The sequence below is a fragment of the Notamacropus eugenii genome, chromosome 1 (genome assembly GCF_028372415.1).
Source record: "Notamacropus eugenii isolate mMacEug1 chromosome 1, mMacEug1.pri_v2, whole genome shotgun sequence".
Classification (NCBI taxonomy): Eukaryota; Metazoa; Chordata; class Mammalia; order Diprotodontia; family Macropodidae; genus Notamacropus; species Notamacropus eugenii.
The window spans coordinates 144,643,992-144,661,194 of NC_092872.1; the positions used below are offsets into that span (position 1 = coordinate 144,643,992).

General features: G+C 37.3%; 1 protein-coding gene across 1 annotated transcript; it reads left to right on the plus strand.

Moving 5' to 3' along the window:
• Positions 1 to 840: 840 nt before the first annotated feature.
• On the plus strand, positions 841 to 15,478 carry LOC140508413 (cAMP-regulated phosphoprotein 19). Its single transcript, XM_072616310.1, has 3 exons — positions 841 to 1,227; positions 9,162 to 9,284; positions 14,490 to 15,478. Exons 1-3 carry the CDS (start codon positions 1,183 to 1,185, stop codon positions 14,661 to 14,663), a joined length of 342 nt encoding a protein of 113 aa, XP_072472411.1. The 5' UTR covers positions 841 to 1,182; the 3' UTR covers positions 14,664 to 15,478.
• The last annotated feature ends 1,725 nt before the right edge of the window (positions 15,479 to 17,203 follow it).

The following is a 17,203-nucleotide window of genomic DNA, read 5'->3' on the forward strand; positions in this document are numbered from 1 at the left end:
GTGCAGTGGAACCTCAGGGTTGTTTTTATTTGTATTTCTCTCGTCATCACTAAAAGTATCACCGGCGACCTTGGAGAGAAGAATTTCAGTGTGCTGAACTGACACGATGGCCAGTGAGTGAGAAGGGAGCAAGTGGAAGCAACAGATACTTTTTCTTCAGAAATCCTAGCTTTGTGACTGGGGATGCAGGCGCGGCTCAGTGCAATCTGCAGCCGCCACAGGCTGTAAATCACAGGGACGTTGCCAGCCCGCATGTGCGCAGTGTTTCCACCGTCTACGAAATCCTGCCTCGGAGCCAAAGTGCACGGGATCGGGTGAATAAAGGGAAACCCAGAAAAAGAGGGCTTGCCCAAAGACCCAGTCGCTCGAAGCGGGGCTCAGCCACGTATTAGCCCCGTGACTTTAGACAAAGGGCTTGGCCTCTTTGGGTCCTCAGTTTCCTCATCTGTAAAACGAGCGAGTTGGACTTCCCTCCCCTCCATCTCTAGATCGGGGACGCTGGGCTCTGGACAGGTGTCTTTTCCCTACGCTGTCAGATGTGAGTTGAAGCGCAGGCTCCGCTATTTAGCCACCTGAGTGACCTTGGATAGGCAAGGCCCTTCTTCCTTCCCCAGGCCTCAGTTTCCTCGTATATAAAACAAGATTGTACTGAAGTCTCTAAGTGAGAACTTCTCCGGCTTTCGCATTCTGAGATTCTGAAGAGAATGGATCAAAAAGCGGGCAAAGGATACACCAAAAACTACAATTCCCAGAAAGCACCGAAAGCGACCAAACTCGGAAATGACGTTCACAGTCGGTGACGACCTAGAAATGCCGAAGAAAGGAACCGTTTTTGAGGCGGGGTCTGGAAAGGAGTTGGGGAAATTTATAGGCCAAACGATCCAAAGGAGAGGGGTGGAGCCGAGGAGTCAGGAAATAAGGCCCCTGCGACTAGCCGTCCACGGCGGTGAGACGCTATGCCGTCATAAGGCGGCGGCCATTTTCGGAGGGAGGAGACTACTGCGACGGCGGTGGGCGCGCAGAGAGAGCGGACTGGAGGGCGGGAGCAGGAGGCTGAGGGATTGAACGCTGTGCGGGCGGTGGCTGCCGGGGAACGTTGTTGGCGGCTGTAGGGGCTTCCTCTTCCCTGCTCTTCTGCGTCTCCTTTTTCTCAGTGTCCTCCCGACCGACTGAAGAGGCGCAATGTCCGCGGAGATCCCCGAGGCGGCCTCAGCTGAGGAGCAAAAGGTAAGGAAGAGGCCGGGGACGGAGCGGAGTTCGCCCGGCCGGCCTGTCGTTCTGCGGACCCGTTCGGGAAGCATCTCGGCCTGGGCCAGAGAGGCCGCTTTCCAGGAGTGTGATGGGGGTGGAGACCGGAGACCGGACAGCGGAGCCGTTTCCATTCCCGCTGGGAGGGAGCCGGATCCGGCCACTCCTTCTCCCCCAGCCCTGTTGGAGCCGGTCCCGGGGCTTGCCTGCGCTTCCGCCCCGACCGCTGGAGGCGCTCCGCGCTCGCGGAGGCCCGGGCCTCGGAGGGCCCCGCGGGCCATCCGTCTTGCGCCGCTCGCCACCTGTTTCCGGATCACAGGCCGCACGTCTCGGCGAGGCCCGCTCTGAGCCGGCTGGCCTTGGGTGGTTTCTTTGTGAGAAGTAGGGGAAGGCCCAGTGGCCTTCGCGGCCCGCTGGGGGATCCCGAGCCCCGCGGCCCCCCGCCGCCTGGCCGTGTTCTCTCCGAGTTTCTACTTCTATTTCCTTGCCAAGGGAAACGCGTAGTTGACCCCGGAGGGTTGATTTCTGATCCCAACCCTCCATGCCGAATACATGTTTATCTTGTGCGCGGTGCTTGCGATTGATTGCTTGAGAACTTTGGGAATACAGATTATCTTCTACTTTTTCTCTTTCACTGTGCACAGAAAGGTCCAGAGGGCATTTAAAGCAGATTTCTGGCAGTTTTCCCCCAGATATTTCACACGATATGTTTAACATAAAGTTAACTTCAGCATCTGCCCTTCATGTAGTTCTTCACTGTGCGTAAATCAGCGTTCATTTCGCTGTCATCCTGTGTTGCTGGGGGCTAAGTTGGGTAAGCTTTCTGTTTCCTGAATTGATCTGGAAATGGTCATCGATTCTGAAGATCCCAAGGTTAGAGAACAGGAAAATCAATCCAAGGCTGTTAAGTATCACAAATCAGTTTCTTACTTTGATGTCACAGTTCATTTGGTCTAATTAGTTTCCTAATCATATAAGGATGTTGATTAATTTCAATGTTTACTTAGTAGAATAACATCAGAATTCACTTTTTTTTGCCTACTTAACCCATTTGAACTTTTTCAGATCTGGTCTGGTTGTTAATGCTACAAGAACACGGGGAGGAAAACTGAGTATTATTATTAGTTAAACTGTACTTGGGAATTTTTCTTAATACAAAAATCTTTGCATTTTTTAACGTGAAAGTTAAATATTTGTACAACTGAAAGCCTTTTATAATAATGTTTAAAGCCAAAGTTGTGGCACTGTCCTAGGAACTAAAAGGAGGAGCAAATGATCTTCTTTCATGATTGATTTTTGGATTTTAAGAAAAGTAAACTTCAGCTTTTACTTTTTGCCTAAATTTGTGATAAAACTTTAATATTTCATAGCACATTCACATAAATTACTTTTTATGAGCCCAGGATGTGTGTCAGATCTTGTTGTCTTGACTCTACTGGAAAAAAAAGATTTGCAGCATCACTTCTATTGGAACCATGGCCAGATTAGTGGATTCTTTTATTTGAAGGACTGTCTAGAAATGACCTAAAGGATGTGAGTAGTGTTTGTGCAACTAATTGATCTCCATCAGGCAGAACTTAAATACTTGGCTGAAATCTATGTTTTTACTCGGTAAAATGACTCTCTTCAGTTGTCTATACATGAACAAGTATTTATCAGGAGATCTAATTTCTTGTCAGAAATTCAGATAAAGATTTTTTTTTTCCACTGGACTGGGCCTATTTCCTCATCTGTAGACTGCATGCCTGAACTACCTCTGAAGTCCCTTTGCAGTTCTAAATCCTCTGAACTCCTATGAGAACTATAACTTAAGGTAAGGGGACATTGACTGTGAGGCAGTCTGGTTGCCTATCTGAGTGTGCATATGCACACACACCTGTACACACACAAATAATGACATTTTTCTGAGGGCTTTGCTATTGGAATTGCTCAGAAAAATGCCACTTTTCAGGGGCATGAAGTATGTAGTAGGGGTGAGGACATTTATAATTCGATTTAAGCATGTAGGATGAATGTAAAAAGTCTGAAAAAGATGAAAAGTAGACAAAACGGTAAATACTGCTCTTATATTTTGTTGAATTTTGGGAAGAAACTGAAATAAAACCTGATCCCTCAATTGATATAAATATTGTTCATTACCATTAGGGATAATGATTTCATCTTCATGTGTTAGGGTGACTAAAAAAAGAACATTGCATCCTTAAAAAGTTGGGGGTTTTTTTGTTTGTTTGAGGGAGGTCTTGGACTCTTAACTCCTGTTTGAATAGTCTTTTTTGTCTTCACTTGTCCGATTCAGCAAATACTTTATGATGCTAGTAAATTAGCTACATTCCAAAACTTGTATAATGAGCTCTTCTTGCATTAAGTTGAAGAAACCGGTTTAGGAAACTGAGGTTTTCACTGTATATTCATTTTGGTTTGGAGTGTGGTGTTGTGAAAGTTCACACCTCAGTCTGCAGATACCCCAGTAAAGAATGTATAGGATGATTGTTTTCTATTCCCTTTACAATCAGTGAATCATTGACCATTCTGCAAGTAGATTCAATGATAGTGGGCAGCTTTTAATACTAATGTAAGGGGGAGATCATCTAATTTGACCCCAAGTTTTATTGTATCTAAAAAATGTAAAAAGCATTCTTAAAGCCTGGTGGACCTTTGAAAAACCTAGTAGTGGATGGTGCCTGTGCTGTAATTTAAAGACCTTTGATTTTAACCAATACCCTCATTTTACTGAAGAGTGGGAAGTTGATGTGTCAAAGAGGGTGTGACATGCTTCTAGCCACAGTGGTAGTAAGAAGCAGAATCAGAATTTGAACCTAGCATTTCTGATTCATATTCAGTGCTTGTTGACATGTGAAATCACTTTTCTAGATAGGGTCCCTAATCTATTGCACAAAATGGTCAATGATAACAGTACTGTGGAAAGAGAATGCTTCTGATTTGGAATCAGAGAACCTGGTTTGGAATCTTGGCCATACTATTTATCTACTATACATATGTGGCTTTAGGCAACTCAATTTGTTCTCTTGGGTCTCAATTTTCTCATCTATGAAATTAGGAGTTGTAATATATAAATTCTAGCTGCTTCCAACTCTAAACACTTTGGTTATGGAGATTGGGTTAGAGTGGAATGAGTACTCCATGTTCAGAAAGTCAGAAGATCATATCCCAGCTTTGGTACTTACTGTCTGTGTGACCTTCACTTCCAACTAGATGACATCTAAGGTCCCTTTCATCTCTAGATGTTTGATCCTGTGATCTGTATATTAATTAACTTCAACAAACCTTTATTTTAAATATCTGTTTTATACCAAAAAATGTGCTTTGTACCTGGTTCTTCTATTATATTTTTAACTCTAAGAGATTACCTAAAAAATAAAATTTGTTGTTGAGTGGAATGTACTAGGAGTAAGAGAAGGGGAGAGGTAGAATGTAGCAAATCATCTTACATGAAAGAGGTAAGAAAGAGATTTTACAATGGAATTTTACAATGGAAAGGAAGAAAGGGGAGATGAAGGGAAATAAGTGTACCTTACTTTCATGGGATTTGGCTTAAGGAGGGAATAACACACACTCAATTGAGTATAGAAATCTATTTCAACCCTGCAGGAAGGCAGGGGGGAAAGGGATAGGAGAGGGAAGATAATAGAAGGGACAGCAAATTGGTGACAGGGATAATCAGAAACAAACACTATTGTGGGGGCATAGGTCAAGGGAGAGAATGGAAGACAGGACTGAGGAAAATGTGGTTAGTCTTTTGTAACATAACTGTTATGGAAATGTTTTGCATGGCTACACATGTATGACCTATATTTAATTGCTTGCTTTCTCAGTGAAGGTTGATGGGGAGGCAGGAAGGGAACTCAAAGCTTTAAAAATGAATGTTAAAAAGTGTTTTTGTGTGCAACTGGGAAATAAGATTTATAGGCAATGGGGGTATAGAAATCTATTTTGCCCTTCTGGAAAATAGAGGGGAGGGGAATGGAAGAAAGAGAGTGATAGAGGGGAGGACTGACTGGAGGAAGGGGTGGATGGGGGTGCATGCTGTCCTAGGGTGAGAGGGTGGGGAGAAAATTTTGAATTCAAATTCTTGTGGAAGTGAACTGAAAAACTGAAAACTGAAAAATAAATAAGTTACATATTAAAATAAAAAAATGCAAAAATATTTTAAAAAGAAAGTTATAACTCTAAGCCAAGAATACTACTTTAAATGATTTTGATCTATTCCAGCAGTATGATTCATTGGCCCCTGGGGCTCTGTGATACTGTTTGCAGAGGTTCTGTGAGCTCAAAACTATTTTCATAATAATACTAAGGTGTTTTAATTTTGAACATGGTAAGTATCTGATTTAGCATATAAACAAAAGCTCCTTGGGAAAGGGTCCTCAGTTTTTTAAGAGTGTAAAGGGGGTCCTGAGACCAAAAAGTTTGAGAATTACTCATCTATTTTTTCCAATGAACTTATCAAATCATTGTTTCTTGAAAATGTCCTGGTTTTCCTCAAACCCTCTTGATTGCTTAGTTGGCTGAAGCCTGGATCTCTTTTCTTTTCCCTTTGAAAGATCATCCACAAGTAAATGGATCCTTAGATTTGAGGGATGGTAAATAAAGAGTTGGAAGGGACTTTAGTGACCATTTACTCCAGCTCCCTCATTTTACAGATGAGGAAACTGATACCCAGGCAAATTAATTGACTACCCCAAAGTGACATAGTTGACAAATCTAAGATTTGTATCCAAGTCTTTTTACTCCAGACCCATCATTCTTGCTTATCAACTATCCTGTCAGATTTCTGAGACTTCAAAAAAAAAAGTTTACAAACCATTCCAAATTTAAAGAGTTTTTGCTTGTTATGAGCAAAGTGCTTAGAATGCCATGTAAATGAGTCATTATTTACTAATTATTTATGGAAACTTTCCAACAGCATCTCTATTATTTTGATTAGTACCCCAGATAAAACTGATGGCCTGAAAGCTTGAAAAAGTAACTGGCATAGTTTTAGGGCAGTTGTCATTCAAAGCCTCTTTTTAGTTGTCCACTGATTATTTAAATTTACTCTTTATCAGATGCTTGTCCCAATTCTGCCAAAACAAGAGAATGAGAGAGGACATTTTTCCTTTTTAACCATAAAAATCATATTCCATAGGCCTTAATTAACTGGAATAATTCATACTATTTTATGTGCCTTCATACCTTTCTCTGATCAGCTCCTTCTGAACTGTCAGTTGGCAGGAACATTGCTTTCTTCATCTTTCCTAAAAATAAATGGAATTATGAAGAGATTCAAGTAATTTTTCTCAGTTCTAATCAAAAAAATTAGGATATGCAAGAAAAGCATTAAAGTCAGGTCCTAAGTACAAACCTTTCCCTTTATTATATGTGTGTGTGTGTGTGTGTGTGTGTGTGTGTGTGTGTGTGTATAATTTATGTATTTTTCAGTTTTCAACATTCACTTCCACAAGAATTTGAATTCCAAATTTTCTCCCTGTCTCTCCCACCACCACACCCCAGGACAGTGTGCATTCCATCTATCCCTTCCTCCAGTCTGTCCTTCTATTCCCTTCCCCTTTATTTTCTTTCCTGTAGGGCAAAACAGATTTCTATATCCCATTGCCTGTACACCTTAATTCCCAGTTGCATGCAAAAACAATTTTTAACATTCATTTTTAAAGCTTTGAGTTCCTTATTCTTGTACTTCCCTCCCCACCCACCCTCATTCACATGTTTCCTTTTGCCTCCAAATAGTCTCTTAGATGCAGGAATTTAGGGTAGCTTTGTCTGTAGTTGTTGCTTCTGTTCCTAGTAACTTTAATAAAGAACTTATGTAAAATACTAACATATAATACTAACAAAGCACAATCTACATGCAAAGCATTCAGTCTACTTGCTACCTTCTAGATTTAGAGTCTGAAATTCTTGGTGAGAATCTAAGCTTTATTCTTTACCCACTGGGCAAGTCATTTGACTGCTGTCTGTCTCCTCAACTGAGGCTGGCAGTATGACTAGATGAACTCTGATGCCTCTTGTAGCTTTTCATCCTATTTTTTGTATTAGAAAACTTTAGTGCATTTAGTGTAGATACTTTCTAGCTCCTCCTAGAATGATCATCAAAATGAAAGTGATTGCATAATACTTTTTAGCAATTTAACTTCAGGTTCCTGAGAGAATCTGTTAACATGTTGGGTGTTGGACTGCAGCTGTATTATTGAAGCTAAATTTCCTTTCATGTTTCTAAATCTAGTGACTGGAGACTGAAAAGAGGCAGGTGCTTATGCTTAGCACAGTATCTGGCACATAATCAAAGTTTGACTTATTGAAGAGTACTGGGAAACTGACTTGGAGAACTGTTTACTAGATAGCCAAAAGTGTGTTGTGAGACCTACTTCAGGGTCACTTGTAGGTTTAAAATGTAGCCTCAGGCAGAATTTTTTGTCCAATAAATTGCTTACTCTCTGAAGGTTTGTAATTTTTTTTCACTCTTTTGTCTCAGGTGTGGCATCATCAGCACACAACTGCTTGTTGTGCCTGCTTGTTGATTAATTTCTTAATTTACTCACACTCAGTAGCTACAAGGTTGACCTGAAACTTGTAAATGCTCACCTCATCTTTTCTGTATCTATTGTGTAATTAGTGCATGTTGTGGTGTCTACTGTAATTATGTGTGGTCTAAGTCATGTTGCAGTTCGGGATACTGATGATAATTATTTTGTAGCTCAGAAGGATTTTAGCTAGGATCTTGCAAAGTGTCTACAAAAGTGAAACAATGAAAAAAGTTTTCTATGATTTATTGTAAAACTGGGGGACAGTGTTGTTAGTGGATAGAGGCTGCAGAGTTAGGAAGCTCTGAGTTCAAGTACTGCCTCTTTTTGACATAAATAAACTAGCTGTGTGTGACTCTGGGGAAATCGGTTAACCTCTATGTGCTCCCAGTCAACTAACTCTTAAGACTTTAATTTTCAGAACAGTTTTTTGCTTGCATAAGTGGAAGTAGTTTTCCTCACTGGGAGTTCCGTTTCCCTGTGCGATGAGATCACAGGGCCCAACCAAAAAAAAAATTTACAAAATGACATGTTCTGTAATGGTGTATAGGTTGATCAATTGTAAGTTCAGAATAGCCTGTTTAGCTTAGTATAGTGAGAGAAATCCTAAAAACATTTAAGGATATATGTATATATATGTAAATATGTAATATTGTTTATTATGAAAATAAGAGACCATGAAGTTATCTTTAAATTCCTAAATTAGGCATTTATTGTACACATATTAATTTATCTGCAGAATATGCACAGGACAATACAATCTAATTCCAGACTCAGGGGGTTTAGAAAGACAAATGACTTTGAATAAAATCTGGGGAATAGCTGTGTTTCAAATTAGAGTAAACATCAGTTTTGAAAGGTTTTACTCTAGTTGGAATCTTGAAATCATAAAAATGTATTAGAATGAACATCTAATTATAGGTAAATGTGAGCTGAAGAGTTCCATAAAAGGTAGGTAACTATAAATGTATTCTACGTGACTGGAAAATAATAGCAGGAAAGACTTCAGAGCTGAGCTATCTTGATATTTTTATCCAGTTTGTAGGGTGGTACACATGTATCACAGCTATAATAGAGCCATCTCTTGGATCATTTTTAAAAAATACATTAACTAGAGGTTCTGTCTTTAGGGCTTCTCATGTACTTGGTTTTCAGTAAGGTATTAGTTAGGTATTGAGTTCTTTGACATTGGATAGCTAGCTACCTGCAGGAACCAGATTTTTATATATATATATATATATATATATATATATATATATATATATATATATATATATATATATATATATATATATATATATGAAAGGGATATTTTATTTTTTTAACAAAAACCATAGGTGGAATAAAAAACTAATTGATATTAAATAATTTCAGGAAATGGAAGATAAAGTGACTAGTCCAGAGAAAGCAGAAGAAGCAAAATTAAAAGCAAGGTATCCTCATCTGGGACAGAAGCCTGGGGGTTCCGATTTTTTGAGGAAGCGACTGCAGAAAGGAGTAAGTTCCTCTTTTTAAGTTTTACTTCCTTGTGCTATTTGAATGTGTTGCTTGGCATGAAATGACCAATATGATTTTAGGCAACTTAACATTACCTTGCTTTGGTATGTTTTTCTAAAAATACAATAATTTGCTATTTTGTAAAGTGGTTTCTCCAAACACTTGGGATATTGTTTATTTGGATGTAATTGCCATCTTTAAATGTATTAAAAAGTATTTTATTTTAAGTGTAATTAAAGTTACTGCGTATTTTTAAATATATTAAAATCAAAATTTGTAGTGATTTAAGTAATTCAGATTACTTAGGGACAATTTTGCTATTTTGAGGCTTGGTGCATTGTTAGGTTGAGAGCTAAATTAAAAAAACCCAAATTAAAATGGGTTAACTATTTTTCTTGGATAGTCTTTCTTGTACTTTGTAGGATTAAAGGTTCAAAATGAGTTATATAACACATACAGATTATACTGAGGGTTTGTGATGGAAATTTACAGAGAATTCTTATCATAAACCCAGTTTTCCACACTGTCTAGAACTCCATTTTTTTTTTTGCAGTTTTTTATATGCATGATTCTGTAAGCTCTTAAAATACAGCCTTGTGAATAAATAGGGAAAACTTTATTTCTTGTTAGCACAGGTTATTGCTAAATAAGGGATAACTATTTGCAGAGTCTCTGTTTAAACCTTTATTTAGCCACAGATGAACAGATTTAACAGATTTGTTAAGGTCTCTGCAATGTCTTATTAGCAAATATCATCAATTAATTATAGCTTTTACTTTGAAACATTATTGGTTACCATCAAGCCACTTCCCTTTAGAAATATGAGTTCTTAATATTTTTTTGTTTCATGGACCTCTTGGCAAACCAGAGGATCCCACGGCTGATGCCTATGGACTTTTTCAAAGAATATACTTTCTAAAATTCAGTTTTATGTTCCAAATTCTCTTCCTCTCACCTCTTTCACCCGTTGAGAAGGAAAGAAAAACAAAACCCAATACAAATATGTATAAACAAGCAAAGCAATAAAATGTTTTCGCATGCATAAAATAGGATTACAAAGGGAATAAATGATATTAAGATGCAGTTATCAATATATTTTTAAACAGCTGACAGATTCCCAGTTTAAGAACCTTTACTTGAAAATATCCTGGTCTGGCTAATGATTGAATAAAGTTAGGGAAATAAAGTGAGTTGTCATGTGAAGAACATGCATTTTTTGAGAATAACATCAAACAAAAATTATTAGCATCTAAATCAAAATATAGTGGAAAATGGTTTTTTTGTAATAGACTAAATGGAGAATATAATTTACATAGTGAAACCATTTTTAACTAAGTGTTCTGGTTATTTTTTCCATCATATACATGTCCTCAATCTGGGGGTACACAACAGCTTGTAACTTTGAATTGACTTTGCCCTCTGATCCAACTGTTAGCCACCAATGTTAATTATAATTACCATCTCCCATCCTTCTGTAGGACCTAAAAAGAGTAAGATTGAACTTTAATGAAATCATGTGAAGGTCAACAGCTCAGCGTGGTCTTTTGAAATGGCAGTGTGTTTAAGACTGATTATAAATAAAATTCTGTGGTCTAGTTTGACCGAAATTACTGAATATTAAAGTAATAAACTCTAATATTTTATAAATATATATAATATTTATACATATATAAATATATAAAGTAATAAAATCTAGTATTTCTTTTTTTTTTTTTTTTAAGAAAAAAATTTTGTTTGGGGGGGAAATTCTGTTTTCTGGGTTTTTTTATTTCCAGAGAAACTGGTTATCTTTAATATGAATATATTTAATTTGTGCTTTGGGGCTTTATTATAATTTGAAGAGGTGCTAATTACTTTAAATTTCTTTTCATTTTAAATTATTTACTTTCTTTCCTTCCTTAATGGTAGAGCTGATCTCAGAATTCTCTAAAATTACTCTTTACATTTTACAGGGGATGTTTTAGACATTGAAGCCTTGACTGTCCTGGGTTCCAATCTCCTATCACCAACTATGTTTAGGACATTTTGAATTGAGCGTCTTAACAGGCACCTCAAATTCCAAATGTCCAAAAAAGAATTTTATCTTTCTTCCTACACCCTCCACTCTTCCATACTTTCATATTACAGTCAAGAATACTGGCATCATCATAGTATTGATGTCATCCTTGACTCCTCATAATTCATCCCAACTATCCAATCTTTTGTCAAGTCTTGTCATATCTGCCTCATAACATCCCTTCAATACCTCCCCTCTTCTCCACATAGCTGCCACCCTGGTAAAGGCAGGAGTCAGTTTATGCCTGGACTGTTCTAACAGCCATTGTGGTGTTGTCCATGTCTCACCCACTCCCATGTATACAGAGTGATTTTACTAAAGAGGTAGGAATGACCAAGTTACACACTCCCTTCCATACACTTTACATTCCAAGTACATCAGCTGACTTGCTGTCTGTCTTTCAACAGTCCACTGCCCATCTCTCTGTCTTCTCACTGCCTATAACCATTGACTGGAATATTCTTTCTCTTTGCCTGACTTCCTTTAGGACTTAGTTCAAATCCTACCTTCTGTAGGTGGCCTTTTCTAATGTCTTCCCCTCTCTGCATCCCTTCAGCACAATCCCTCTGAGATTGCCTTCCACTTGCACTGTATGTATCTAATATCTTCATAGATTCACGTCTAATGCCTTCATAGATATTTGAATGTCATTTCTGCCATAAGAACGTAAGGTCAGGTGCTCCTGTGGTTTTGTCTTTGTATCCCCAGTGCTAGCATAGTACCTGGCATGTGGTCAGTTCTTAATAAATGACTGTTGACTGGATGTTAACCTTTACTCCCTTTAAGTTTTAAAAATGAGCTCCTCTTATACTTGCATTTATGTTGTTGTGTGTGTGTGTTGCATATATATTAATATGATTCAACTCTATTCCATATTAGATGACCTAATTAGTGAAAGATTTCCTATCTTAACAGAAACTATCTCAGTTTTGATTTAACAAAAACTAAAACCCATTAGTGCTACCATTGGGTAATAATAGTAACACTTATTACTGATTCACTTAATTAACATACTTTGTATGTTATGGCTTCTATATAATCTATATAATCAAATCTGGCAAGCTGTGTTCTGTCATAAATCTAGAAGTTGCAGAAGCTTCAAAGTATATCTGCTCTTCATTTTACTGTGACCTTGAGTTTAGGTGACTTACCCAGTATTAGAACCCAGGTCCTCTGACTCCAAAGCCAGCATATTTTCCATGGTATCATGAATTTTTACTTTACTGTGCTCTGGTTTATCTTGCAATATTTGAACTTATTTTTTTCTTCCTGAAATTGTTCCTATTTTAGATTCTTTCAGCTTTAAACTGATTAGCCCCTGAAAAAGGTTAGGGATCTGGAGTTTGTATTGTTTTAGTTAGACCAAATATATTATTCCTTAAATTTAATTCTATCCTTTCAAGTCTACCTCTGATACATGCTGGCTCTGTGGCTCTGGGCAAGTCACTTAAACTTCTTAGTGCTTTAGAAAACTCTCAGAGTTGCAGAGAAGAGGCCTGCTTAAATAGACTGAAGAAATTCCTTACCAGGAACTGTTTTGCACTAGTGAAATCATAAGTTCAGTCCCTATTACCTGTGTATAAAAATCATCATTATGGAGCCAACAGCAGTTTAATTGTTGCTATTAGCACTGACTGTTGTTTTATGATTAATTTGCTAGTGCAGAAGTGAAAAAAATCCTTCTAGTCATAAAGTTTACTTTTGACATCATTATTCTACCTGATTCAAGCAAGGGAGAGTGCCAGATAACAGGTAGGGCCTGTTCCCTATATGTTCATTAACAAATAAAATGATGAAGCTATAGCAGGGGGAAATAGTTTACCTCTCACTTTCTGACTCAGTTTCTTTCCCTTCACCCCACAAAAAAAACTGATTTTATTAATGGAATTCTGAAATAATTTTTTGCATTTTTAATGAACTAAAACAACAGCAATAAATAGTGATATCTTGTCAAAGAAACAAGCCATATGTTGACTTTAAAGTCAGATCCATCAGTCACATTTCTTTAATTATTTACAAACTATTTGCAGGGAGTTTTAATCCATTGCAGTCCCAGGAACTGAGAGACAGATAAGATCAAACAGCTTATGTACTAGAAAAATTACTCTCTAGCGTTACTTTGGGTTAAATACCACATTTAGTGATATTACAGACTAGAAGACAGCAAATTGTCTCAAGGACCTTCTGAATATTTATAGAACAAGACATCATGTTATCTCAAGCTGCACAGTTTCAATTGCTGCAACTTCTATATTAACAAAATTTTCTTAATTGTATGCTGCCAGGGAGGGTTCTAAGCTGCTTGGGATAAGAAGAGCAAAAAAATAATTCCTACACTCAAGTTCTATTGAGGGAGACAATATGTATGTATGTTTAAGTATATATGTAATAAATTCATGGTTGGGTAGGAGGGTACTAGTAGTTGGGATTATCAGTAAAAATGAAATGGTGTACAGCTTTTGGATGAATATATAGGCAGTGAGCCCAGCCCTTCCATCACCACTGTACAAACAGACTTTAGCTTTGTAACTGTCCATTAACTTCTACAGTCTACAACCTTAGTAACACAGCTCCCGGTACAGCCTTTATATACTATTTTTCTTAACTGCTTTTTTCAGGTTTTCAAAATGTTTTAAGAATATCAATGTCATCTTTCCTTCACATTATCCTTATTTATCCCTCCTCCTCCATTTTCCCCCAAATGCTAATGTATTTCTTTTGATAGGTATCTCCTCCTTAGGTATTACCTGCTAGTTATACCATCTAACCAAGAGATGGTAAGAGTATTATTGATAGTAAGCTTTGACCATTGGACATTGCTTCTTCCAATCATTTATTATTGATTGATTGAGAACTTAGCTAATAGTATGATTTATTTTAAGTCCAATCAGCTCAGTCATCATCTGGTAGGTGGATGTGTTTATCTGTAGACCCATGGACTGGGCTCTGTAAGCCTAATGAGAAAAATTTACTTTCAGTTTTCCCTGCAGTTCAGGAGTACAGTGTAAGTTTTTGGCTATCTGTCACACTTGAAATTCTTACATTTTGTCATCTGGCAGTTTATTCTTAGTGTTAGACCAGTGCAGTTGCATGTATGCTTGTTATAAATTCCTTACTGAAGTTGTTTTTTCCCCCCATTTCTATTATAGCAAAAGTATTTTGACTCTGGGGATTACAACATGGCTAAAGCGAAGATGAAGAACAAGCAGCTTCCTACTGCAGCAGCTCCTGACAAAACAGAGGTCACTGGTGACCACATTCCTACTCCGCAGGATCTTCCACAGCGGAAACCATCCCTTGTTGCTAGCAAACTGGCTGGCTGATTAAAAGAGCTGAGCTGCATGAATCTCCTCATTCCTGTTATTTCTCTCCAACATGTTACTTCTTGGCTTTCTTTCCTTCCATATACTAAGTCATTGAGACTGACAGCTTTGCAGGTAGCGGTAGTGCGTGCTGCTATTGTTAAGGGAGTCAACTTTTAAGAGTAAACTGTAGTACTTTGGACTAGTTGAACAATGCACTGATGAAAGGACACATGTTAGAGCAATGTAAAGTAATCTACTTGAAAATGAATGTATATATTGCCTATTCCTTAGTGTAGGAGTGGTTCCAGCAAGTAACAAGCAAGTTTTACAGTTTGGCTGTTTTGGCTTTCCTTATTGCTCTGAATTACAGCTGTACATGTTTATGTTATTTAATACAATCTGTTGTGTTGCTTTTTTCTGTATTTTCTGTTTGGTTTTGTAAAACAGAGGTTTAAGACCACAAGTTATTAGATCATGTATTTAAAATGAACACACACACACACACACACACACACACACACACACACACGCGGTGGGATTCTGAATGATTTCTATCTTTGCTCTTAAACTTGAATGGCCTTAAACCTGTTTCAGCTTTAACAATAGAATTTTACTTGGGCAATATTTGCCCATCTTGATGTAAGCTCTTGTGAATTTAGTGCTTATTAACAGCTGCCTGTTGAAGCTGGGTTTTGTTTGGTTTTGGGGTTTTTTTTTTTAGTTCTGTAGCGTTAGAATACCTTTTCTTTTGAAGATGTGAATGAAGTGTGCATGTGCATAGACTGTTGAATTCACTTTTGTGCCATTTTTGTAAATATAATAGTTTTGCACAACCTCTCGCAAATGTGTGTATTAATTTCACACTAATTAAAAAACAGATGATGTGCCAGCCAGAAGCACAAGAGTTCCCACCCCTTACTCTACAGTTAGAAAGTAAGAGTAGTTTACAATCTTGGATTTAGAAAACACCAAACTGGATTACTCATTTAGGTAGAAACTTATGTATTTTCATCTGTTACTAATGCCCATGACATTCAGTGGCCTTGTGTGCATATACGATATGTTGCTTAGGCATATCTTTTGTCCTATGCAGAACATTTCATTGTGACTTACAAAATTACAAGTCACATAATTTGTAAGATTTTTTAAAATGGAGAATATTTTTACTTTCACACTCAACTTCCTGGAAGCTCTACAATAAAAAGTCTTCAGGGCTTTAACCCCATTTGTTGCTATTATTTGACATATTTTAAGAGTAGGAGTTGAGGACGTTTTGTGCATTTGGAGGTAGAAGCATATAATTAATTTATAATTATTCTGCTGAATTCTGTATTTAAGACATACTAGGATGATATTTTTCTTATTGTTTGGTAGCTATTAAATTCTGGTCCTAGGTAACTAATATTTGACAATTCTAAATGTACACATAAAAGGGAGTTTTGAACAAGTACATACTTGAAGACTGACATCCCAAAGATATGTCAATATGTATGGACCTGTAATGTTTAGTAAATATTTTTAGTATTAAATTAGAAAGAAGAAACTAAATGAGCTGACCCTTGCTACAATTAGAACATCTCATTTAAAGAGAGATGAATGTATCCCAGTTAAATATTTAAGCCTTAGATATTTTGCTTTTTGCATTTTTTTTTTAAGATTTTAAATAATATCCATTTGATTTTTTCCCCTGTAGCACTCTTTCCTTAATCTCACTCATGAGTAAGAACAAGTTGAGGGAGGCAGTCTTACCAAGGTGTTAAAAATCTTTATTGTGGCTAATTTACCATTTGTAGTTTTGTACACTTTCCCCAATTTTATGTAGTGATACATTATTACAGTATTAGCCCAAAATATGCTACTAATGATATTTTCCTTTCTAAAATTTCTTTTTGGTGTGTATGTGGGGAATGAAGGTCAGAAGGGGAAAAGGGTCCAGGCTAATTTTAGGCCCTGAACACACATTAATTTCCATTATTGCATTCCTGCAACCAAAAATACCAGGTGTCCATGGATTTAATCATCTCTGTTGGCATTAACTAAACTTGTAGCAAGTTACCATTTTAAGAAAGTTTTGCAGTTACCTTTCTGCCCTCCAAAAAAAGCAGAAAAACAAAATGAAAATGATATTAAGTAAAAAAAGCATAAATATATTTGAAAAAGGATACCAGGTTTGTTGGAGTGAAATTCTCATCTACAAATTAGTTGTTACGAGAGTGACTTCAACATTACAAAACAATCTAAAATGGAATTTTAGGGATTTTTGTCAATTCTTGTTCATGAAAGATTTAAGTGCTACAGCCATGAAACCCTCATTCATCTGAGAGGAGTGATCGAAGATAGGAATTGCACTGAAAGATTAAAAACAGTGCTAATCCTGACCATGAAAGAGAAGAATGTTGCTGTGGCCTCTGGCAAATGACTTAAGTGCTGCCTCAGTTTCATTTTTTTAACACAGGATGCCAATACTTAAATCTACCTCAAAATATGTTGAGGATCTGTGAAATGCTGTTTAAGTGCCCAATTTAAAATAATTGTGGTTGTCTTTAATAAAGATAAAA